The 25,581-nt window shown below is 40.8% G+C and overlaps 1 protein-coding gene across 1 annotated transcript; it reads right to left on the reverse strand.

Moving 5' to 3' along the window:
* Positions 1-1,814: 1,814 nt before the first annotated feature.
* LOC308525455 (uncharacterized protein) lies at positions 1,815-12,325 on the reverse strand (the record flags this gene model as incomplete). Its single annotated transcript, XM_081100275.1, has 2 exons — positions 1,815-2,792; positions 11,390-12,325. 2 exons carry the CDS (start codon positions 12,323-12,325, stop codon positions 1,815-1,817), a joined length of 1,914 nt encoding a protein of 637 aa, XP_080956401.1.
* Positions 12,326-25,581: the final 13,256 nt, after the last annotated feature.

The raw sequence follows: 25,581 nt of genomic DNA on the forward strand, positions 1-25,581 counted from the left end.
CCTTACTGTCTTTCAAGCCTTTGTCAACTACCTCCTCAAGTCCCCTTTTGATTCTGCCTGCTGACTTATTCCAAAGTTATTACATATTTTAGGTTTTTGTTATACCAACATCCCACTCCTTGCTAATAATTTCTGCAATATTTATCTATTGCTATAACTAATCATCCCCAATGTTACTGGCTTTAAACAGCCTATTATTACTTTGCATGTTTCTATGGATTGGTTTCAGTCAGTTTGGTGGTTCTCTCTTTGAGTCTCCCATGCATTGTAGTGCGATGTCAGTTGAAGCTACAAATATCTAAAGTCTCAGTTGGGCTGGATGTTCAAGATGGCTGACTGATATAACTGGCAGTTGTTGCTGTGTGTTGGCTGGGATTCCAACTGGGGCCATTTACCAGAACATTTAGACATAGCTTATCTGTGTTCCTTGGGGTTCTCATAGCAAAGTAGCTGGGTTTCAGCAGGAAACATGCCAAGATTAAGCCTTCCAAGAGACCCAGGCAGAAGCTGCAAAGATTTGTATGTCACTTGCACTGAATTCTTTGTCAAGAAATTGCTAATACCAGCCTGGATTCAATAGAAGTGGAATTTAGGCTCTAACTGTTGATGTGGGAAGCATGAAAGATGGAATATATTATTGTGGTCATCTTTGGAAAATACAGTCTACCACATCAACTTATTAAAGGGTAATTTATGTGGACATTAAAATCACCCACAATCATGGCAAGAATTCTTTTTGTGCCAGAAGCAAAAATTCTTTAATGGAGGAAGAATAATCCAGGCAGAGAAGATTATTGCAATATATAAAGATACTTCATAAAATATTAGATGATATTAAATTTAAAATTTCAGAGTTTTCAGATGGATTATTAATACTTGGCAAGAAGCAGTTATGTGGAACATAAAGGAGAGTTATGTTATTTTCAGACACAGGAAATTTATACAAGCACCAAATCTATGTTTTTTATTTAAAAAACAAACAAACAGGACTTTTCTGATTTCAGTAGAGCTAAGATTTCTTAGGCACCAGTATCACCTGAAGAACTATTAAATTATCCCTAGATGGTTTGGCTCAGAGATAGAGTGTCAGCCTGCGAACTGAAGGGTGCCGGGTTCGATTCCAGTCACATGCCCGGGTTGTGGGCTCAGTTCCCAATGTGGGGCATGCAAGAGGCAGCCGATCAATGATTCTCTCTCATCATTGATGTTTCTATCTCTCTCTCCCTTTCCCTTCCTCTCTGAAATCAATAAAATAAAAACTATTAAATTACACAGAGGTTCATTGCAATAGGATATAACTTGGAACTTTGCATTTATACAAAGTTTCACAGGTGATTCTGATCCCTGCCAACATTTGTGAACAGCTTTCTTAGGTTAATAATTTTCTTGGCTGCTCTTAAACTAGGATAATCATTTGCTATTAGCTTTAAAAACTCTCATTTGGAAAGTTTCCTACATAGGCATCCCAGATTGTTAAACTTTATTCATATCTTTTAGCCTGTTTATAAGAATAATACTCTATCCACTTTATATATGATCAAAACCTTATTCCCTAAGTCTTAAAAATACATCTCCAAATAAGACAGAAATTTCCCTCTGTTTTATCTTTTCAGACAGGCATAATCTTCTTTAACTTTTTTGTCACTTCTCTTGACATCTACGTCCTTGTCTTATCTCATTGATCCTATAAGACACAATCCATATCTAGGATTTCATATGTATTTAAGTCATCATTGTAGAGATTCCAGCTTTTTAAAAGATGAAAAGTATTCCAAAATATTATTTGTTTCCTTTACCATCATCTCAGTCTCATGTCACTGGGGCCTTTTAAGGAAGAAGTGAAGGATGATTTTTTCTCGAATCTGCTTTGTCTTCACCCCATAGATGATTGGATTGAGTGCAGGAGGAATGGCTACATAGAGGTTGGCAATTAGTATGTGGAATGAGTGAGGAATATCATGACCAAAACGATGGGTGAGGACAGAGAACATGGCTGGTGTGTAGAATATAAGAATAACACATACATGTGAACCACATGTATTAAGAGCTTTTTGGCGAGCATTCCAGGATGGAAGGTTAAAGATAGCATGAAGGATGAGAGTGTAGGAGATGCCAATCAGAATCAGGTCTGATGTAATAGTCAGTACAGGCACAGCAAAGCCATACCAGATGTTGATGGAGATATCTGCACAGGCGAGTCGGGCAATACCTATATGCTCACAGTATGTGTGGGGAATAATGAGTGTTCGGCAAAAAGGCAGTCGCTTTAATAGGAACACACATGGGAAGATAATACAAAAGCTCCTGCTGACAATACCCATTACAATCTTAGTAACAATCTTACTGGTGAGGATAGTGGTATACCTTAAGGGGAAGCAAATAGCAACATAGCGATCAAATGCCATGGCCAAGAGGATGGCAGAGTCCATGGCAAAGCTGTAGTGGAGAAAAAACATTTGAGTAAGACATCCAGGAAAGGTGATTTCCTGAGGACCTAGCCAGAAGATGCTGAATGTTTTGGGTACACAAGTATTAGAAAGGATGAGATCGGTAGTAGCCAGCATGGAGAGAAAAAAGAACATGGGCTCCTGGAGGCTGCGTTCCATGGAAATAAGGTAGAGGAGAACACTGTTGCCTGCAAGGGCCACAATGTAGAACATAAAGAAAGGAATTCCGATCCAGACATGGAACTGCTCCAGTCCTGGGATTCCCAGTAGGATGAATGGGCCTGGATTGAAGCTGCTCAAGTTGAATGTGGTCATCACGATCTTGGATTGGATGTGTCTCACAGACTGAAAATAAAAATGTCATGGCTGATAGTTACAATAATCTACAGACATCCACCTCTCCAATATTACCTCCTCACTTTCAGCTCTGGAAAGTGATAAATTGTCTGTTTCTCTTCTCCTTATAAATACCTACCAAACATTTAGTCACAATTTTAAATCATAATGAAAGTGGTATTAAAATAATTTTCCCCAGAGACACAAGTCATAAAACTTTGAATTCAGTCCTGCCTAGCTACCAGCAACCATGAAGTTTTCTAAGAAAAGATGTGCAAAAATAACATTAGGCGGAAAAATTGATTACTAGTCAGGGATTTGGAATCAGCTTCAATGTGAAGTCCCAGCCCTGGCCAACTGGAGTAACAACTGCAAGGCCACACGGGGCTGAATGAAGGCAGGCTCACTGTCTAAAGCCAATGCAGACCATGCAGTCTCCTTTCTTCTTTACTCTTCTCTACAAACTAGAACAAATTCCCTGGTTCTCATTAGTGTTATAGAAAAGTTTACCAATATAAAAATATTCTTTCCTAAAATCTAAGGTCCAGGTGGTTTGATCTGCCACATCAGATATTCCCAGATTGGAAAAGTTTAACAAGAGACCTTCTCCAATAACTTACTATAATATATTTGTCTCAGAGAAAGAATAGAACCCCTCACTCAACCCACAGAAAAGATAATCCCAGAATGGGGAGCCCAGTATCCTGGCCACATTATGCAATGGCTTTCTTGCACCTGTCTAAACAAAATAATGACTCATTCATGTGAGATTTCATTGAAACACTTGAGCCTTTCTTCCAAACTTTTCTATTTTGTGACATGATGCACAAATCTCTTCCACCATCTTCAGTAGTAACTCATTTTCTTTTTGCCTGTTTGTGAGTGTTGGGATCCTGCCATGCTCTCTCTGTGCCTGCTGTTTTTTAGGTTGACAAACTTCACCAGGGTGATAGTCTCCAAATGCCGTGGCTTTAACTGTGACTCCTATGTTGCAGATTCTGAAGTTTATAATTTTAAAAAATATTCCTCTCTCCTCAGCTTTTGAATTAGTTACCCTATTCCTGCCATTGTTACTGAGAAATCCCACAGCTGCATCCAACTCCCTCCCTCTAAATGGAGCCTAGTCTACACAGTTTAATAAAATAAATCTTTTTGTTTTTAAAGAGGAGATAATTTATGTAGGATGTAATTGATTTCTGAACATATAGAAAGCCTGAACATCTTCTCGGTTTATTTCAAAGGCTGTTATAACTAATTTGTAAAACCTAAATATGCTCAATTCATTCAAACAATATTTTTAGGTTCTAATGTTGTGTTCAAATGAAACGGAAACTCATTATTTTGTAAAAAAGCAATAAAGTATGAAAATTACTATAGTGAGATATATAATGGCAGCCTGCATTAAGGTAAAAGAAGAAATTCATAAATCGACTTTAGATATGTAAGAAGACAAAAATGGTAGGACTTATCAATTGAAAGAGGCTATGATGGAAGGAATAGTAAAAGGCATTGAAAAATCAGCAAACTCTTCCATCTCCATAAACTTTAAGCCATTTTTTTCCAGTTTTGTTTTCTTGGCTTCTATTTTGTTTCCTAATTTTGGAAAATAATTTTAAAGAAAGAATATTTAAAATATGCCCATTTGTTTACTATCTAAGGTAAGCAAATGGACATTAACCTGAAGACACATTACCTGGTGGTAGGAATAGAACCATATCTATAGATCTCTTGCTGGCATACTTCATAGCTGAAGAATTCGCATACAACTCATGGTTTTTATCTAATCAAACCCCATGGCATTATTGAGAACATATTAGCATATAGTATCTAGATGCCACTTTAAATACCTTTACTGATTTCCTTTATTCAGTCTTAAACAAGTATTATATTAACTAACACCAGACCTCAGATGAGAATATCAAAGTGGAAGAGGCCATACAGCCCTCCCCTATGTCAAAAGCAAAATAATAGTGCACCAAATGTGTCATCCCCAATTTGACCTCCAGCTTCTGGAAATTTGGTCTGAATTCTTTTCCACCTACATTTGATTTTTCACTGTTTCTTCAGGTTATTTCATCTCTCTCTTTCTCTAGCTAACTTCCCTTCATCTCCAGTACACACCAAGCTTTCCTAAACAGTATCCAAGCTAGGTAAGGTTTCCAGGTACACTCCTAGCACTCCACATTATCCATTCAGAGCGCTTACCACACTATTTTTAGTTTGCTTAGCTTTCTCACGTAATAAACAGTAAATGGTAAGAGGACAGATGTCAACTTTGCTTACTTTATTGTTCTATTCCCTAGAACCATGTCTGCTGCAGAATGTCCAATAATATTTGTTGAACAAATGAGTGACAGAGGGTCTGCTGGACTTTCACACTAATTAGTTTGATTATCTAAATAATATTGTGAATACAACTTACTCATGCTCCCCATCCTACCATTGAGCTACTCATTCCTTAATCTTGTACCCTCACAGCCTGTCATAATAGCATAAGATAAGCTCCTATACTTCAACTCTGGAAAACGGAAGATCTGGAAAATCATGCAAACTTGTCTCCCATATTTAAATACTTCCAAACTGGATGAAGACTCCCAACAAACAAACCTAGGGAATCCGGAGCCACTATACATTACTGAAAGATGTTCTTGAAGAAAGGGCACAACTAATGGCACCCTTCTCACTCACCTTCAAAGTTCTATATATAATGAAAAGGCTCATGACTTTACATTACCATTCTTTGTTGAAACTTTTCAGTTGTCACTAACTGTATGTTCTCTTTCACACTATTTACTAGCACTGTCTCTATCATTGATCACAGAATCCTGAATAGGATTTTGTCTTTAGCAGACATTCTACTCCCATCTTTTTGACGGGTCTCTGATTGATTACTGGGGTTTTTCTCCTCTTGCCTACGACTGAAAATATTATAATAATGTGCCCTATATCTCTACATGTTTTATCTTCCCCAGCACTAAACAAAGATAGGTTCTTCAGTAATATCTTGATCATGAAGTACTGTGGTTTATATGTTGTACTTCTTCTTTTAATTCTAAGTGTGTCTTTGTGAAGATCTCTCCTCTGTCCCCTTCAAAGAAAAAAATAGCCATGGTTTGTCCATGAGTCACAAAAGGACTGTTGTAAGATCCAATTCAGAAAGCAACTGTACAACTCCCTTATGTATTTGTGTTTCTCCATGATGTGTAGGGTGAATGGATATCTTAGTACTTGCCCCTAACATCCCAAAAGAAAAACAGGACACTCATTCATAAATGCACTCACAAATTTGAACCCATGCTTACCATCTAAGATAACATAAAATTCTTTGAGGGGGAAAAATAAATTCTAATCCCCAGATTGTTGGCCCAGTCTGGAATAGCTAGTCTTAAAGCAGTCTTTAATTTTATTACATGATAAACATTATAAATTTTGATCTTCAAAAAAACTTGGAATCATTTTGGGGAGTCCAGTGGAAGGGGCTCAAAAATAAGCCCCTAATAGACACAAAATCGGCATTCCAAGTTCTAATCTTGGCCTTTTCAATTTTCTAAAGCCCACTCTTTTCCCACCTCCATGTCTTCTCGCCACCAACTCCATTTCTCATCCACTCCATTCTACTCCCTACCAGCTTTTCTCCTTAATAATTGTACATTACTCACCACTGGCGTATACCTTGGAGGGCCTGGTCCTGGAAATGTTTTGCAAAGACAGAGTAAGGACCAGAGAATGTAGAACTACAGCAGGCACAAAACAGTTTTAGGATCCGTAAGGACAGACACAGAAACAGAAGGGTCAGACATAGGATCATGCTCACTGTAGGGAAGGACACAGAGCCTAGAGGAGTGGAGTGGAAATGTACTTCCCTTGTTTTCTCCAGGGGTTAAAAACAACTGAGAACAGAGGGCCTCTGAAACAGAGGGACCCATAGGCTCAGTTCCCAAGGTCCCAAGTAAGTCTAGGACAAGAGGGAGAATTCGACCAATTAACCAGCTTAGAAACTTACACCTCTGCTCATATTAGTGGTGGCTTGGGCATTGTGGAATCCAGGATGGTAGTATACGTGAGTGTCAATGGGGTCTTTATCTGGCTTGATGAGTAATTTGATTTTCACAAAAACAAACCCTGGCAAGAGCCAGCTCTGACATGTCTCCAGGTATAGTCTAGAGCTACTAAAACTTCTTTTGCAGAGACAGTTTTACTTTCTTCTGAATTCCTGGCAGAGCTTTATTTCATAGGTAATAATTAATAAATGTCTGTGGAATTAAATGAATCTGCTTCTAGCCTTAGATAACAAAACTTGGGAGACATTTTTTTACTTTTCCTGCCACCTCCCCACTTCAGATGTGAAAAGTCTTTCCTTTACAGATCCTTATAATAATGTTCATTCTTGCTTGACAGTTCTCTTCATTTTCCTTCTGTGATGATTCATCACTAACTTTACTTCATCAGTCCATTACTAGAGTACAGGCTAATAATGTATTTGTGTGGGGCAAATCTTTAACACAAAGTACATGCAGGTGTGAAAACCATAGGTAGCTAGCCTGATGCAGTTTCATCCTTCCAGCAGGAAAACCCTTGATGCCTTTTATTGGTTTAATGAAAAAGTCTACTTCCAATGTCTAGTGACCAAATATCTGGGATTTATCACTTGTTTTACTCATCCTTTCCTTTGTGCTCTAACAAAATACTTAACTGTTTTTAAAATCAGTTTCTGTATCTATGAATATTTGGAAATATTTAATTTAAAGAAGAGCTTGAGGAATAAGTAGGGAAACAATTATTAACTTACTGTAGAGAAAATAAGTCTCTAGGACCTGCATAATTTTCTCTCTGATTAGGTAGAGTTACAAATTCAGGTAGCTTCCCATCATCCAAAATAGAGATTTAATTAATGTATTACAGCTTATTTGTTTCAATTCTTACAATCAGAGAACATTTATTGCATGCTTATTCTGAATTAGGAGCTTTGCAGGTGATAGGAATGCAATGATAAACAAGGCAGACACTAAACTGGTCCTCAATGATACAAGGGATGAGATAAATGACCAAGTATACAAGTAATCACCTTATTAAAGTTGTGATAATTCCTGAAATAATACTACATTGTGCAATGAGAATCTATAGGCAGAATTAAAGAAGAAATATCTGAAGAAGTGTTGTTAATTGAAGTTTAAATAACAATTTCCAAGCAAAAAATGAAGAGAAGGCACTAGTAGTGGAAGAGACAAAATTTAATTTGATGCATTTGAGAAGTTGATACTAGGCAAGTATTGTGTCATTAACAGCAGTATCAGTCATCCCTGTGGGGCCATTTTTTCCAATGTCTCCCAAATACAAGGCTAACTTCATTAAGATTCCTGGAATATTTATTTCAACTCAATATGTAGAATAGACAATTGAGTTTATGACAAGTTTAGTTTAGGATAAATAAGAAAATGACAAAAATAATATACTGTGGAATCTAAGCTGAATAGAGAAGGAAGAAAGAAAAAGTTAGGGATGGCATGGAAGAAAGGGTTTCTGATGAAGTTTGAATCCGCATGAATCTTTATTGAGAACCCATAGTGTGTCTGGTATTTTCATAGGGCAGGGTATAAGAATATGCCTATGGCTAAGTTTGTGCCTTTAAGGAGCTGATAATATATAGATGTGGATGGATAAATACATAAGCAAATAAGAATAGAATTATTAGAATAGTGGCATCGCCCATCAGTGTGACTCAGTGCTTGAGTGTCTACCCATGAATTAGGAGGTCACGGTTCAATTCCCCATCAGGGCACATGCCAGGGTTGCAAGCTCAATCCCCAGTGGGGGCATGAAGGAGGCACCGATCAATAATTCTCTCTCATCATTGATGTTTTTTATCTCTCTCTTCCTCTCCTTTCCTCTCTGAAATCAATAAAAATATATTTTTAAAAACATATCCATGTGTCTTGTACTGTGGAGCACAGAAATATCTTAGTCTCCTTATCTCTTTCTACCTTCAAATAATATTATGTTGATCTATGTACAGTATAAAAACTTATAGTCAGAACACTTTCATTTCCTTTTTTTCTGAACTGCCCTGAAGGTCATTACAGACATTAAAGAAAATGTCAACACACGCACACACACGCACACACACACACACAGCATCTTAGATCATTATGCCAAGTTTACTCTATCTTTTTTTATAAGAGAGAGAGTAAGGGAGAGGGAGAGGGAGGTAGAAACATTGATGAGAGAGAAACATCAACATAGACTGGCTGCCCCCTACTTGGGATCAAGCCTGGAATTCAGGCATGTGCCATGACCAGGAGTTGAACTGATGACCTCTTGGTGCACGGGTTGATGTTCAACCACTGAGCCACACTGGCCGGGTGCCAATTTTACTCTTCATATCTTGTTGTTACCTGGTGTCTGGTTGTCTCTGAGTCTTAGTGATCCCATGAGGAAGAGAACAGTTTTATCATAGGGTTTCCAAGGAGATAGAGATGAAGAATAGAAAATGCAGCAGTGGTTTACCATTGTCTTCAGTTGCAGGGGGTGTGGGTCACACATGTGCTTGGGTCCCTGGTGTTGCAAATCACCCAATGCCTACAAAATGTAAGTGCCCTGTGAAGCTTTACTTCTTACTTCCACGTAATTTAATGTGTTCATCTTGATGAAAAGTATGGTTTCTTCCTAGTGGAGTCTTTAAGAAATAGATGTTTTTATCCTGGGACAGTTAGTTTTTTAAGAAAAACATAGATTGCTTCCACCCAACTCCACCTAATATACACTCTATCCACACCAAATCTTATTTTTTTTGTAAAATAGCAAGACAGTAGGACAACACACACAAAAAGAATATCACTTCTGCAATTACTTGCTCAAAGAGTCAAGGGAGTGAAAATAACATAAATGAATTGTAAATAAATGTAAATTAGTGTAAGGCTCTGAGTCTCATGGGAGGTTGTTCTTTTTATTAAAGTCTTCCAGCCCAGCCAGCGTGGCTCAGTGGTTGAGCATCGACCTATGAACCAGGAGGTCACAGCTGAATTCCAGGTCAGGAACTTGGATTTGATGCCTGGACTGGGGGCTCAGTCCCCAGTAGGGGCATGTGCAGGAAGCCGCCCATCAATGATTCTGTCTCGTCATTGCTGTTTCTATCTCTCCCTCCCTCTCCCTTCCTCTCTGAAATCAATAAAAATAAAAATAAATTTTTAAGTCTTCCATTCTCTGAACTAACCCTAAGAACAATGCTTATGTATGCTCCTGAGGACAATGAAATTATTAAAGAGTTTCAACACATAAAGTGAAACAATCATGTAAATTGTAAAATGACCATTTTGGCTTTTATATAGTGAGTGAATTGAATGGAGTGGGGAACTCCTTTTAAAACATGACTTTCAAATGCTCTCCTAGAAACAAATAATTGATAAGGGCCCCGGACAAGCTTGGTGATCATGATAAAGGTAAAAATGGTATGTATTTAGCTACTGAAATGACTTATAAGCACCTCAAAATCAAATATTTAACTCAAATATTGAGTTATTTTTGCCAGAGAGTGACATTGGATAAATCAAGGAGAAGCCATAAGTTTCTGGCTTTGAAATTCATGTTTGTGGTGGTGCCATTTACCTTAAAGAAAGACGGGAAAAGAAGAACACTTTTTATGGAGGAAGTTAGTGTTTTCCAAGTCAGTTTTAGAGAAATTAAGTTTGAAAACTTTGTGAGCCATTCAAGTGAGTAGATATCTAGGAGGCAAATCAATAAAGAATTCAGAATCAGAGAGACCTAGTTTTAGATCCTGAACCTACTAATTGTCTCTCTATAATCTTTATAAATTTCAGTTTCCTCATCTGTGAAATTAAGTAACTAATATTGCCCTCTCAATTATTTTAATAAGACATATTGATACTTGTAAAATATGGATGAAGGATAGTAAAGCTTTTTGGGGGGCATACAACTGAAAATAGATAAAAAAGATGATCAACACTATGTAATCTGAGATGGGTTGGAGAGAAGTAGAGCAAGTAAAAGACGCAGGAGGAAAAATTAATGATGCATAGAATCAGGACTGGAGTGTGAAGCAGTACATTTGATAGTTGCAGTAAAGAGAATTGACAGCTACTTAAAGAGGAAAGGCAAGAGGCTTTTTCCTTAATTCAGACAGTGAGAAACACAGATATGAGTTGCATGTTAGGAATTATCTAACCTTCAAATATCACAAAATCAGCAATAAGAAAAATGTAAACCTTAGTCTTAATGCTCTTCTATACCCTTCATCACCTTCTTCAAACAAGTGGAAAGAAAACTAAGCCAAGAAAACTCATTATTTTCTACAAGTCTCAAAGATTTTCTCTCTCCTATCTTACTCCTGTCTATATTTTGCACATGGAGAGAACTCTAAAATTTTAAATTAATAGGAGTTGCAGCTCTATTTTATTTATTTATTTTTAATTGTGTCATTTAAAAAAAATATTTTTATTGTTGAAAGTATTACAGATGTCCCCTCCTTTGTCCTCCTCCACCTGGCTCCTGCCCCAGTCCAGGCCTTCTTCTTCTGTCTTCCTGTGTTATATAAAATTTCATCTAATCAATTTTATCTAAATTTTGCCTTCAGTGACCCTCCCCACTCATTGTGTCTTCTTCAAAGAGAAAAGGAGAATAAATTTTTCCTGAATCTGCTTGGTCTTCACTCCATAAACAATAGGATTTAGAGCAGGAGGAATGGCAACATAGAGATTGGCAAATAGAATGAGCATGTTTCGAGGGACACTGTGCCCAAAGCGATGAGCGAGGATGGAGAAGAAGGCAGGTGTATAAAACATGAGGATAACACAGACATGAGAGCCACAGGTGCTGAGGGCCTTTTGGCGGGCACCCTGGGATGAGAGGTGAAAGACAGCACGGAGGATGAAGGTATAGGAAATAGCAATAAAGATCACATCTGAGATGACAGTCATGAGAGGCACAGAAAATCCATACCAGATGTTGACGGAGATGTCAGCAGAGGAAAGCCGAGCAACCCCTATATGCTCACAGTATGTGTGGGGGATGATACGTGTCCTGCAGAAGGGTAACCGTTTCAGCAGAAAAACATCTGGCAGGATGACAGAGAAGCTTCTCACAACAGTGCCCACCACAAGCTTGATGATCACCTGTGGAGTCAGGATGGTGGTGTATCTCAAGGGGAAGCAGATGGCCACATAGCGATCAAATGCCATGGCCAACAGAATAGCTGAGTCCACCACAAAGCTAAAGTGGAGGAAGAACATCTGGGTCAGACAAGCAGAGAAGGATATTTCCTGGGAGCCAAGCCAGAGGTTACTGAGCAGTTTGGGCACTGTGGCAGTGGACAAGACAAGGTCTGTGGTAGCCAACATAGAGAGGAAGAAAAACATGGGCTCATGGAGGCTGTGTTCAACTGCAATGAGGTAGAGGAGGATGGAATTGCCCACAATAGCCACGACATAGATGACACAAAAGGGAATCCCAATCCATATGTGGAACTTCTCCAGGCCAGGTATTCCAACAAGGATAAAGGAGCTAGGGTTGTAACAGCTCAAGTTATACATCGTCTCTTCAGTCGGGAATCCACTGGTGTTTTGAGCCCTGAGGACAAGTCAGCTGTCAGAATGGGCTATGAAAGACAATTCCACTTTGGTATTGCACAGGTTGAGGACTGCACTGTCACTTTCAGGGTTCCTACATGAGAAGCACCCTCTGTCCCCTAGATGAGCTGACACCTATAGAATTGACTTGTTATTGCCTCCTTTTCCTTACCATTAACCCTTCATTTTTATATCTACACTAATAAAAGAGAAACATGTAATTAGTGTCACTCCGCTACCCTTCCCATTGGCTAATCCTCCTGCCACTCACAGAGTAGGGCCGAGATATGCAAATTAGCTGGCAGCCAAGATGGCGGCCGGCAGCCAGGCAGCTGATGCGAACAGGGAGGCTTGCTTGCTTCAGTGACGGAGAACTCCAACGGAGAACTCCAACGTTCCCCGCCTGACTTGCCAGCCTCTCAGCTGCAACTCTCAGCAACTATGTTGCAAATAAAGAAGCTAAAAAAACCCCAGAAACCTGCTTTACTCAGCGGAGCTTCAGCCAGCCGGACCGCAACATTGTATCAAATACAGACGGTAAACAAAGGCCAGAAACCTGTTTTCAGCAGCCGAGGCCTCAGAGCTAAAGCTGGCCCAGAATAAAAAAAAAGAAAAGAAAAAAAGGAGAAGTTGGGAGCTTCAGTCCCAGCCTGAAAACAGCCCTCAGCCCCTCAGCCAGACTGGCCAGGCACCCCAGTGGGGACCCCCACCCTGAAGGGTGTGTGACCAGTTGCAAACAGGCATCATCCCCTCACCCAGACTGGCCAGGCACCCCAGTGGGGACCCCCACCCTGATCCAGGACACCCTTCAGGGCAAACCAGCCAGCCCCACCCATGCACCAGGCCTCTATTCTATATAGTTAAAGGGTAATATGCCTCCCAGCACCGGGATCAGCTTGACAGGGGGCAGCGCCCAAACCCCCTGATCACCCTGCAGCTCTGTGTGTGACAGGGTGCGGCACCCCCCCCACCACCACCACCACGGGCCCTGCTCTGTGTGTGACGGGGTAGAGCCATAACCTCTCCATCGGCCCTGCCCTGAGTGTGAGAGTGGCGGCGCCCCAAGCCCCTGATCGGCCCTGCTCTGTGGGTGTTAGAGGGCGGCGCCCCAACCCCCCCCCCCCACAGGCCCTGCTCTGTGTGTGATAGGGTAGAGTCATAACCTCCCCATCTGCCCTGCCCTGAGTGTGACAGTGGCGGCGCCCCAACCCCCTGATCCGCCCTGCCCTGAGTGTGACAGGGGGCAATGCCCCAACTTCCCTATCGGCCCTACTCTGTGAGTGACGGGGGGGGGAGCTCCCCAACCCCCTGATTGACCCTGCTCTGTGCATGACAGGGGGTGGCGCCGCAACCTCCCCATCCACCCTGCCTTGAGTGTGACAGGGGGCAGTGACCCAACCCCCCAATTGGCCCTACCCTGAGCGCGACTGAGGGTGGCATCGCAACCTCCCAATCTGCCCTGCTCTGTGCATGACAGTGGGGGGGGTGGCGGCACCCCAACTCCCCAATCGGTCCTGCTCTGAGCCCGACCAGGGGCTGCACCTAGGGATTGGGCCTGCCCTCTGCCACCCGGGAGCAGGCCTAAGCCAGCAGGTCGTTATCTCCCAAGGGGTCCCAGACTGCAAGAGGGCACAGACCGGTCTGAGGGACCCCCCCTTCCCCCCCAAGTGCACAAATTTTTGTGCACCGGGCCTCTAGTATTATATATTTTAATAAACCATAGGAAATGGTTATTTTTGTAGGTCAGCAATTTCATGTGATTAAACCTAAATAGCTGTTTCCTTTTCTTAAGGAAATAGGCCCTGGTTCAAATGGGAAGAAATATGTGTATAAGAAAGAGGTGTGTGTGAGGGAGGAAAAGAGGGGGTGGCTGGAGGGAGGGAGGGAGAGAGAGAGAGAGAAAGAGAGAGAGAGAGAAAGTAACTAAATAGGAGACCTTTATAGAGGAAATATTATATTTCAGACAATGGATTTGATAAAATCAGCTGAAGAATTTCAATAAAGCAGTAGAAAAAAATAAGGAAAAGGGAAAGAAAATAAATGACAGGTTCCAGTGCTGTGGGTGGTATTGGAGCTTTTTTTTTTTTAACCTGGTATTAAAATACAGTTCAGATTAGGATACTTACTGGTAACTAGTTCCCACTGTCCAGAAGCAATCCTTTCCCCACCTCTCAAACCCTTGCTCCCATATCCATAAAAATATATAGTCTAAGTTATATCTCCATGTTTGATGCAGACTAAACTCCTACAGTCACTGAACTCCTACAGGCACTGTTATTCTTATAGAATATAATGATAACAGTTAATGAAATCGTTCCCTAAAAGGATGGTGACATCACCACCGGTGGCATGAAAGCAGGTAGACTGAGAAAGCCCCAAATGTCTCTATAATTTAGGCTGGATTGCAAGTCCGTCTCTTGGAGCACAGGCTCACTGCCTCCTGCCAAGAAGCACATTTCCTCAGGGCTGCTGGGAATACATTTAAAGGGGAGAAAAATAAGCCACTAATCATTACAACTACAAAGGAGAGGAGTGCCAAAGGAAAACATCCAAACAAAGATCTGCTGCTTCAGTCACAACCTATTCTGACCTCAGTTCTTTTACCCAAAAAAGCTCTTTTTTCTAATGAGTTCCCTACGTTACTAATGCTTGCTTTAGTTGGTCAACGCTTGAAATCAATAGTTTTCTGCCAGGATCTGTCAACTTATTATGGAATCATTGCTATCAGAGGCCTTCTTCCCAAATCCCATTTTCAAGGGGACAGACCTTGCTTGGCCACTGAGTAAATGCAAGGCTACTTATTTGATAAATGATCGAGCCAGTGTAGGGTTTTCCTCTTCCCTAATTGACTGTAGTTTTCAACTCACCAAACTCTGTCTTCTCTCTTGCTTTACAGTAGTGGGATCTATTTAAACAAGTAAAAAATTAGGCTGGGAGAAGTACTGTAAGAGGTGAAATGGAAATATTTATGTAATTCCTTGTATTCCTAGGAGATAAAACTCAGATCATATGGGCCCCTCCATTACCCATGTCCAGACAAGGGATGAAATCAGCCATATTAACTCCTTTCCCTTGAGATGGAATATAGCCTGGTGGATTGAGTAAGCTGTGGATATTGGGTCCCTAGGAGATTCAGTCTAGGCAATTCAGACACAGTCAGTTGAGATAAATTCTCAGAGGCCTAAGTATGTTCTTGTATATATTTGAGGTATTATTTATCCTATTTGCATAAACGTGTTCCAATAATGAAAAATACAATTAAAAATTTCTAGTCTTGATATTGGAAATACCTCAATAATTTCTTAGCCATTTTTTTACACTTTGCATTGTCATGCAAGTTTTTACCCTTTCTCAATTTACACACACACACATTTTATTTTGTTTGCATTGAACCTATTAGTATGAAAATACTTGATGTTTATAATACTGTATATTTCTATATAAATATATGCCTCCATTAATGGAGCTTTCTTTTAATTTCCTCACTAATTAAAGTTGGTTAAAACACTAACTTGAAAAAAATATATGTCCTCTACATGTTTACTGCAGCGTTATTTACAATAGGCAGGTTATGAAAACCTTCTTCTGAGGCTCTTTCAGTGGCTAAACCTAATGGGCAGCCAGCAGGTCTCAGGGTGCCTTGGCCTTTTGCTGACCTGCCCCAGGCCAAGTACTGGTGGCAGCCAGCCTTATTACACAGCTTGACCCAACCTACATGCAATCAGACCCAGCACAGTCAGCTAATAATCGTGGATCACTTTGTATCTCCTAACAAGTAGCCCAGGGCCAGTCACAGGTAGTGCCTGACATTGACCCGCAAAAGAATATGGAATGAGAATATTCACAATAAAGACAAAATAAAGGTTTTTTTTAAGTAAATAAGACCTATAACAATTGTAACCAAGAAGTCAGAAAAAAATTAAGTGAAACTGTTTTGGCTACAAGTTTTTATACTGTATGTAGAGCAGCATAATATTATTTGAAGGGAGATAGAGATAAGGAGACTAAGGTATTTCTGTACTCAGCAAAACAAAATGCATGAATATATTTTTTAAATATATTTTTATTAATTTCAGAGAGGGAGAGGAAGAGAGAGTTAGAAACATCAATGATGAGAGAGAAGCATTGATCAGCTGCTTTATGCACACCATGCACTGGGGATTGAGCCTGCAACCCTGGCATGTGCCCTGACACAGAATCAAACCATGACCTCCTGGTTCATGGGTTGCTGCTCAACCACTGAGCCACAGTCCTGGCTAAAACGGCATGAATTTCTTAATGAAAAGGAAGACCTGAGACCTCTGAAAACATCTTAGAGAACACAGATACCAGTTGCAATGTATCATCAGTTTATTCTAGTTTGCCTAGGTTATATTAAACACCAAAAAGGTACACATGTTCCACATTAAACATAAATATTATAAAATTGTACAAATTTGTTAAAGAAAACTCTTGGCATAATGGCATGTTTGGCAGAAAGATAACTAACATTATTTATCTGCTGTGAGGGTTTTGCCCCCATACATGGGGGTTGTCTCATTGCCAAGGGAGTCTTGGATAAAAGCCTGGGGTAGTTTTATGGATGCAGGATCAAGAGGGACCTCAAAGAGGAAGGGCTAGGAGTGAAAAAGTACTGAGCACTGAGTCAGAGTGAAGAAAAGCATCTTATGTTTTCCCCATAAGGAGACCTCCAAATGGAGGGCCTGGGCTAAGAATATAACTATGCAAAAGAGCATGGCCTGAGTCCTTGACTGCCACTCTCATCAGAGACAGAAATGCACTGGGTATGCACCAAGCCTGGTGTGGGAGGACAGATTTGTCCTATGAGGCCTGCCCTGTGAGGCAAAGCTTTTTATAATTGCCAATGGTTGGGCCTAAAAAATTTTATGTGCATTGTCAGCCTGGAGTTAGACTCTTATCCCAATATGTCTTATTCACAGGAGAGCTTGTTTTTCATACCAGCCCCAGTTCTACTAGGCCCAATCAAACAGCCAGGCCAATAGCAATAGTCAGGTGATCAGGTAGGTTCACAGTCCTCCGCATGTCCCAGGAAAATGTCTCTGTGCTGCAATTTCCATCAAGGTTTGGGGGCAAGTTAGCAAAGATACATGGATGATTTATCAATACTGATAATATATTCAGTAATGGGGGCCATCACAATAGAGCTTTGTAGGGTCCTGAAATAACCACTCACAGTTTGGGCAAGGGGCCTGGGTGGTGACAAAGAGTCTCTCCTTGACCAAACTCTAGTCAGGCCCCTCTGAACTTTCTTCTCATTGAGCAATGACTTTTAGGCTTCTGGTGTCCATCTCTGTATTGTCCACATTTAGCCAAAATCCTGTTGACTCTTTTTGCCTGGAAGATGGCGACCTGCAGGAAGGGAGGGAGGGAGAGAGTGTGAGAGCACAAGGAAGTGATAGAGGAGTGTGTGGACGTGTGTGGTGTGTGTGTATGAGCTAGGGACAGTTAGATTCTGCAGGTCTTCCAAGGGGCTGCCAAACGGGGCAGTCTTAGACAGTGGAGCCCCGCTCCCTGTGCGGACACTCCTGGGCAGCATGGGCACAGAGACCATGCAAGCTTGAGAAACAGAGCTGCTTGAGACTAGGATCCTGGCCTCAGCACCACCCAGTCTGGTCTCAGACACAAACTAGGACCCTGCAGCCACTGCGGACAGAGACCTGCAACCACAGCTACAGACCCACAGCCAAGAATCCAGACATGCCCGTGGCAGATTTCTGTGAGTATCAGAGCCCACCCCCCTCCCCACAGGCTCGCAGGCAGCGCCATTTCTGCAAGATCTTGAGCCTAGGAGTGCTCAGACACTGAGAATTTGTTCCTTGCAGCACCTCTGCAGAAACTTGAGCCTAGGAGTGCTCAGACACTGGGAATTTGTTCCCCACAAGGCAATCTGGCGACCAAACCTGGAGCCCATACAGGGCGGTAGTGTCACCTGACTTTGATTCTGGGAAAGCGCTCACTGAAGCCCCGATTCTCCAGGCGGGAGGCAGCACTAAGCACCAGTGACTTGACTCTGTTTCTTATCATGCACGCTGGGGGTCCCTGATTCCCAGTGCATTCAAACTAAGAGCCAGTGGTTCCAATTCTTGGTGCATGCACACACAGGGACCCTGAATCTTAGCACGAGGCTGAGATACTGGATTCTTGGGGAACTCTGACTCCTGGCACATGCTAGGGGGCTCTGATTTTCAACATAAGCCAGGGGGGTCTCTGTTTCAGCGTGGTGCAGGCGGGGTCCCTGATTCTAGATGCGCACATGAGGCCACACTGAGCCCTGGTAATGCTGCCTCTGGGCGAGCCTGGTTCCCACCAACCCACAACAGTCACACAGCTTAGTGTCAGAGCTCTTCAGTGACACCAGGGTGGTGCGAAGCTCCCACTGCATATGGCCCAGGCCCACGCCCACGCAATTTGATGTTTGAACCTTCTGGTGATAGTCAAAATGGGAAGACGACTAGAAAGGAAAGAAAATGAGGAGTCACCAAGAAAGGAAATTAGTGAAATTGAAGCATGCAACATGACAGAAAAAGAATTCAGAGTAATGGTTGTACAATTCATTCACCGGATGGATGAGAAAATCAACAACCTATGCAAGAATCAGGAAGAAATTAAAAGTGATATAGCTACAATAAAAAACACCATGGAAGGTTTCAACAGTAGACTAGAAGAAGCAGAGGACCAAATTAGTGAGTTAGAAAATAAGGTAGAGAAACAAGCTCAATCTGAACAGCAACTGGAGAAAAAAAATTAAAAAACAGGAGGAAAGCCTAAGGGAGCTTTGGGACAATATGAAATGAAGTAACGAATCCATAATAGGGCTACCAGAAGGACAAGAAGAGCAGCAAGGATTAGAAAATCTATTTGAAGAAATAATGACAGAAAACTTCCCAGATATGAGGGAAAAAAAGTTACACAACTACAGAGAGTCCCAAGCAAGATGAATTCCAAAAGACCCACACCAAGACATGTCATAATTACAATGGCAAATCTTCATGACAAAGACAGAATCTTAAAGGCTGCAAGAGAGAGACAGAGAGTTACCTACAAAGGATCCCCCATCAGATTATCAAATGATTTCACAACAGAAACACATCAAGCTAGAAGGGAATGGAAGGAGGTATACAAAGTGTTGCAAAGCAGAGGTCTGAATCCAAGAATACTCTATCCAGCAAGACTATCAATCCAAATTGAAGGGGAAATCAGGAGCTTCACAGACAAAAAGAGGCTGAGGGAGTTTATCACTACCAAGCCAGCCATGCAATAAATGCTAAAGGGAATGCTGTAAAAAGAATAAATAAAAATGTAAGAAAGAACACAGGCAAAAAAATAGAAATGACTACAAACAAGTACCTTTCAATAATAATTTTAAACGTAAATGGACTAAATGCTCCAATCAAAAGACACCAAGTGGCTGAATGGATAAAAAGACATGACCCATATATATGCTGTCTACAAGAGACCCACCTCAGAACAAGGGACTCACACAGACTGAAAGTGAAGGGATGGAAAAATATCTTTCAGGCAAATGGAAATGAAAAAAAGTTAGGGTAGCAATACTTATATCTGACAAAATAGACCTTAAAGTTAAGGCCATAACAAGACATAAGGAAGGCCACTTCATAATACTAAAGGGATCGATACAACAAGAGGACATAACCCTGATAAGCATATATGCACCCAATGCAGGAGCACCGAAATACATAAAAAAAACTTCTGGAAGATATCAAAGGAGAGATTGACAACAAGACAATCATAGTAGGGGACTTAAACACGCCACTGACATCATTGGATAAATCCTGTAGACAAAAAATCAGCAAAGAAGCAGCAATCCTAAATGACTCACTAGATCAGATGGACATCTTCAGAACATTTCACCCCAAAGCCACAAAATATACGTTCTTCTCAAGTGCACATGGGACATCTTCAAAAATAGACCACATATTGGGTCACAAGCAAAGTCTCCCCAAATTCAAGAAGATTGAAATCATACCAAGCATATTCTCAGACCACAATGGCATAATATTAGAAATAAACAACAATAAAAACAATCCAAAAAACTCAAACACTTGGAAGCTGAATAGTATGCTATTAAATAATGATTGGGTTACCAATGATATCAAAGAAGAAATTAAAAACATCCTGGAAACTAATGACAATGAAAACACAACAATCCAAAACCTATGGAACAAAAGGAGACATATGTAATACTCTTTGTAATACTTTAAGCAATAAAAAATTTAAAAAAAACAACAAAAAAACAAAAACAAAAAAAGATGTCTTAGCCTGAAGAACTTTCCCTTTGTGTTTTCTAACTCAGGAACTTTTTCTGTAACTTGCTTCACATCTTAAACTGGAAGCCTGGACATTCCAGGGGATGAAAACCTATGAATAACTTTAGAGAGATACCTGTTGTATACCTCTTCCACAGAGTACATGTTTTTCTTAATGACTCTGGCTTCAGTTATTGTGGCAATAGGGTAAAAGGAAGACAGAGGTCAAAGGGAGTATAAATAAGAATCAATTTCCCTCAGTGTCTATGAAATAGGTGCGAGAGAGACACAGAGAGAAGTTGGATGTACCTATCCTATCTAATAAAGAGGGAATATGCATATTGACCCTCATGCTGTAGCAAAGATGGTGGCACCCACAGTCAATAAGGAGGGAATATGCTAATTAACTGCCATGCCCTCAAAGATGGTGGTGCCCACACCCACAAGATGGCTGGCAGGGGAGGGCACTTGTGGGTGATCAGGCCAGCAGGAGAGGGCAGTTGGGGGCAACAGGGCCAGCAGGGTAGGGCAGTTGGGGGCAATCAGGCTGGCAGGGGAGCAGTTAGGCGTAGATCAGGCTGGCAGGCAGAAGTGGTTAGGAGCAATGAGGCAGGCAGGCAGGCGAGTGGTTGGGAGCCAGCAGTCCTGGATTGTGAGAGGGATGTCCAACTGCCGGTTTCAGCCTGATCTCCTGAGGGGTCCCAGATTGGAAAGGGTGCAAGCTGGGCTGAGGAATACCCTCCCCAATAGTGCAATAGATAGTTATCTATTCCATAACTATCTTGGAATCCCTCTCCCACCACAAGTCTTCCAGAAATGGAGAACTGAAGAATTTCTTGTGAGTCAGGGACCAGAGCAGACCCTGGCCAAGTAGCCCAGTGTTTCTATTTCTCTTGGCTGATAAGCAGGTTGGGAAGAGTGGGAAATGAAAATGCCAGACATGTGCTGCAGGAACAGTCCTTCCTGTAGCATCTGCCCTGCTGTCTCACTGGAGGGGAGAAGAGGCTCTACTCACTCCTGAGGACATGAAGCCCTTCAGCTCCCCGGAAAGAGTGAGGCTGGCCAGGAAAGGGAAATATTGACCTACATACCTAACTGCTGAGGAGCCCATATAAAACCCCAGACCCTGCCTCTGTCACTGAAAGTCATAATCTGAACCAACACATGAAACATGGAGATATGCCTGGGCAAACAGAGGAAAGACTTTCTAATGAAAGAGAATTACTACCAGAATACAAAAGAATGTCAAATCAACTTTTATCTAGTATATTCACTTAGATTAAAAAAACTATTCCTGTACTTAAAATAAAGGAGTAGATAGCTACAAAAGATAAAACTTTCTTTTATAATAAAGAAATAATTACTAAATGCACAGTACAGTACAGTTACCTATAGGCAGAATGTTATTCAGTAGATCTTTAGAACATATTCATCTTGCATAACTGTTGAACTGCAATGTGATTGAGAGCCAACTGTCACACAGCAAATTCAAAGAGAATGTTTAGAGAAAATAAATTACAACCTAGAATTGTATAATAGAAAACTAACTATAAGATCAAATACATTTGAAAATTTTAAAAACAGAATGTTAGGTACAGTTAAAAGGGGTCAATGGGGAAGTAAAGTGGACATCTGTGATACTTTCAACAATAAAGATTTTTTTAAATAAATAGATAAATACAAAACACAATGTTTATTATGCAAAAAGATGAGATTAAAAAGTATGTGGTTCATTAATCTAGTTATTCTATTTCAAAACACAACAAAGGTACTGATATTTGAAGTATATTAGTATTCATTCCTAACATTAACTATTTGAACTCACAGAGAAAATTAATAAACACCAATTTGGACCTCTGCTTATGTGCTAAGAATTGAGAAAGTTAGTATAAAGGTTCTATTTTCTTTTCTTTTTATTTTATGTTCCTTTAGATGTCAGAGAGAGTAAGGAAGAGAGAGAGAGAAACATCAGTGGTGAGAAAGAATCATTGATCTGCTGCCTCCTGCACAGACCCTTCTTGGGATGGAACCCACAACCAAGGTATGTGCCATGACCAGGAATCGAACCATGATCTCTTGGTTCATGGGTCAATGCTCATCCACACTGGCTAAGCAAACGTTCTATTTTTCAATTCCCACATTATTACTTTAAAAAATAAAATAGCCCTGACCAGTTTGGCTCAGTAGATAGAGAGTTGGCCTGCGGACTGAAGGGTCCCAGGTTCGATTCAGGTCAAGGGCATGTACCTTGGTTGCAAGCACATCCCCAGTAGGGGGCGTGAAGGAGGCAGCTGATCGATGTTTCTCTCTTGTCGATGTTTCTAACTCTCTATCCCTCTCCCTTCCTTTCTATAAAAAAACCAATAAAATATATTTTTTTAAAAAATAAAATAAAATAGACTTCATAGAGGAAGGGAGAGGGAGAGATAGAAACATAATGATGAGAAAGAATCATTGATTGGCTGCCTCCTGCCCGCCCCCTCCCTGGGGATAGAGCCTACAATCCAGGCATATGCACTAACCAGGAATCAAACCTTGACTTCCTCATTCATAGGTAAATGCTCAACAACTAAGCCATTCCGGCCAGGCTCTCACTATATTCTTATCATGTTGTTCTTAGTATTTTTATTTCTAATAAGAACTGTATCCAATTTAACTTAATCTAAATTAAGCTGGTAAATAGCAATATGAGTATGATTATGAAATTCTATTTGATTTCAAAGTAAATCAAACTTTTTATTTTGAGATACATGCCATTTTATTGGAAATTTCCCTTTTGTTTCTTCTGAAATATTGCATGTGGGGTGTTATGTCAGTGCTTTTGAAAGTACACATGTAGGCAGGTTATCAGCCCTGGCTTTCATTTAAGGATAATTACAGAGGCATGACAAAATGTGCTATCAAAAAGGCAATGGGGCTGAGAAGTGAGAACCCAGGGTGTGAGGCATTAGGGAAACGATGCCGAGTGCAGCGGAGCCCTCCTTAAAGATCACAGAGGGGAAGGTTTTCTGTTCTGTGTGTTTTCTGCACCCACCCTGGCCACAGGACTTACTGTTAATTGAATAATTAGCCTAAAATAATAATTAGCCAATGTATCTCGTAATAGCATTCTATTTCCTCTAAGCATGCTTAAAAAAAAAAAATAAGTCCCTGATAACCCGGTACCTTTTCTCTGCAAGGAGAGGTACAAAACCTGAAGAGTAAGTCTGCACAGAAAAAGAAGTATGTAAACCAGAAGTCTCTGCTTTGCACCCGAGAGACTCAGTCATGTCGCATGGAAATGGATTTAATGACCTCTTACCCCCCTGCTGATAAAACATATTAGAAAACGAAGAAGGGTTTCAGATACAGCTCAACAATACTGAATTGGATATTAGAAATTGTGAGACTCTCCACGTCCCTAAGGCCTGAAAACTTAATATGTGCCTTTGAACAGACACACAAAAAAGTTAATTAATTTGAGAAACAAGTTTGTGGCCATAATCAACACTATTGTGCCACCTTCTTTACCATTATTTGTTTAAATTCTGCATTTCAATCTTTAGAACAGGATGGTGAGTCTGAAGTGTTCACTCTCTACATATCACCTGCAAGAGCACCCTGATCATTATGTATTCAACTTGTTTTTAACCATTACCATGAGCAGCTCCTGCTTCTTTAATGGCTATGTGGATTGAGAACGTCAATCACTATCTCCTGGCACCTAAGATTTTCCCATGATGCTCCAGGCTCCTTCTGTAAATCAGCATTTCCTGGCTTTTCCCTCCTACCCTCATCCTAGGGAATTTGGCACCTATGTTTTCTTGGGAAGTGAACTGCAGAAACAGCACTGGAGATGTAGAAACGCAGATCCAGTTCTAATTCTGCCTCATCTGCTCATTAACCATGGAATACTGGGACATATACCTCATAAATTTATAAAATTCCTTCAACTCCCTGAAGGAATTCATCCTTTTATGATATAATTGAAAATTAACTTCGGTAAAGATACTCTCTATATATTTATACATATCATTATATAGATATATATTTCTCCTCTCTCTCTCTCTCTCTCTCTCTCTCTCTCTCTCTCTCTCTCTGTCTCTGTGTGTGTGTGTGTGTGTGTGTGTAAGTATAAGTACATGTACATACCTTTCCCAGGCCGAGTACTCTCTTTTACATTCCACTGGGACATGTTATTTCCCCTCTATATCTTGATTTGGGTTCTGTGCAGTAGCTACCCTAATTTATAATGTATGATGCTCTAAGGAAACTTCGTTCCTTTACTATCCTCATCATAATTTGAAACTAATTTTAAATGTAAGGAAAAGAAAAGTGCATAGGACGGTATGTAGGGTGTTATACTTAGACTACAAACCCGGTGCATGAAATTCGTGCACGGGGATGGGGGTCCCTCAGCTTGGCCTGCACCCTCTTGCAATCTGGAACCACTGACTCCTAACTGCTCACCTGCCTTCCTGCCTGGTCACCCATAACCTCTCGCCTACCTGCCAGATCACCCCTAACTGCCTCTGCCTCGGCCCTTGCCACGGTGGCTTCGTCCAACATGACATCTGGAAGGTTGTACAGCTGTCTGGTCTAATTAGTATATTATGCTTTTATTATTATAGATGTTTCAGCACAAAGACAAGCTCTGAACACCAAAAGGCTATCTGTCCCTAATAAGAGTGGCTATCCCTAAACATGGCTCTCTCTGCTGGACAGATCTTGGAAATTCATACGCTTGTATTTTCTGACCCATTCCCAGTAAAGAGCCTTAAAACAGTCTAGTCTCCATGTAAAAAGTTCTGTAACACAAGACTGGGACTGGAGTAGTCTTGACAGCAGAGTCTGGGAACTTGACAAGTAAGCTTCAGTAGAATCATTTTCCGTTCCTCTGAAGGGCACACATCTGTTGCACAGGACACTGACACAGCTCATACTTTTCAGTGA

The sequence above is a fragment of the Myotis nattereri genome (assembly GCF_964212035.1).
Source record: "Myotis nattereri genome assembly, chromosome: 9".
NCBI lineage: Eukaryota > Metazoa > Chordata > Mammalia > Chiroptera > Vespertilionidae > Myotis > Myotis nattereri.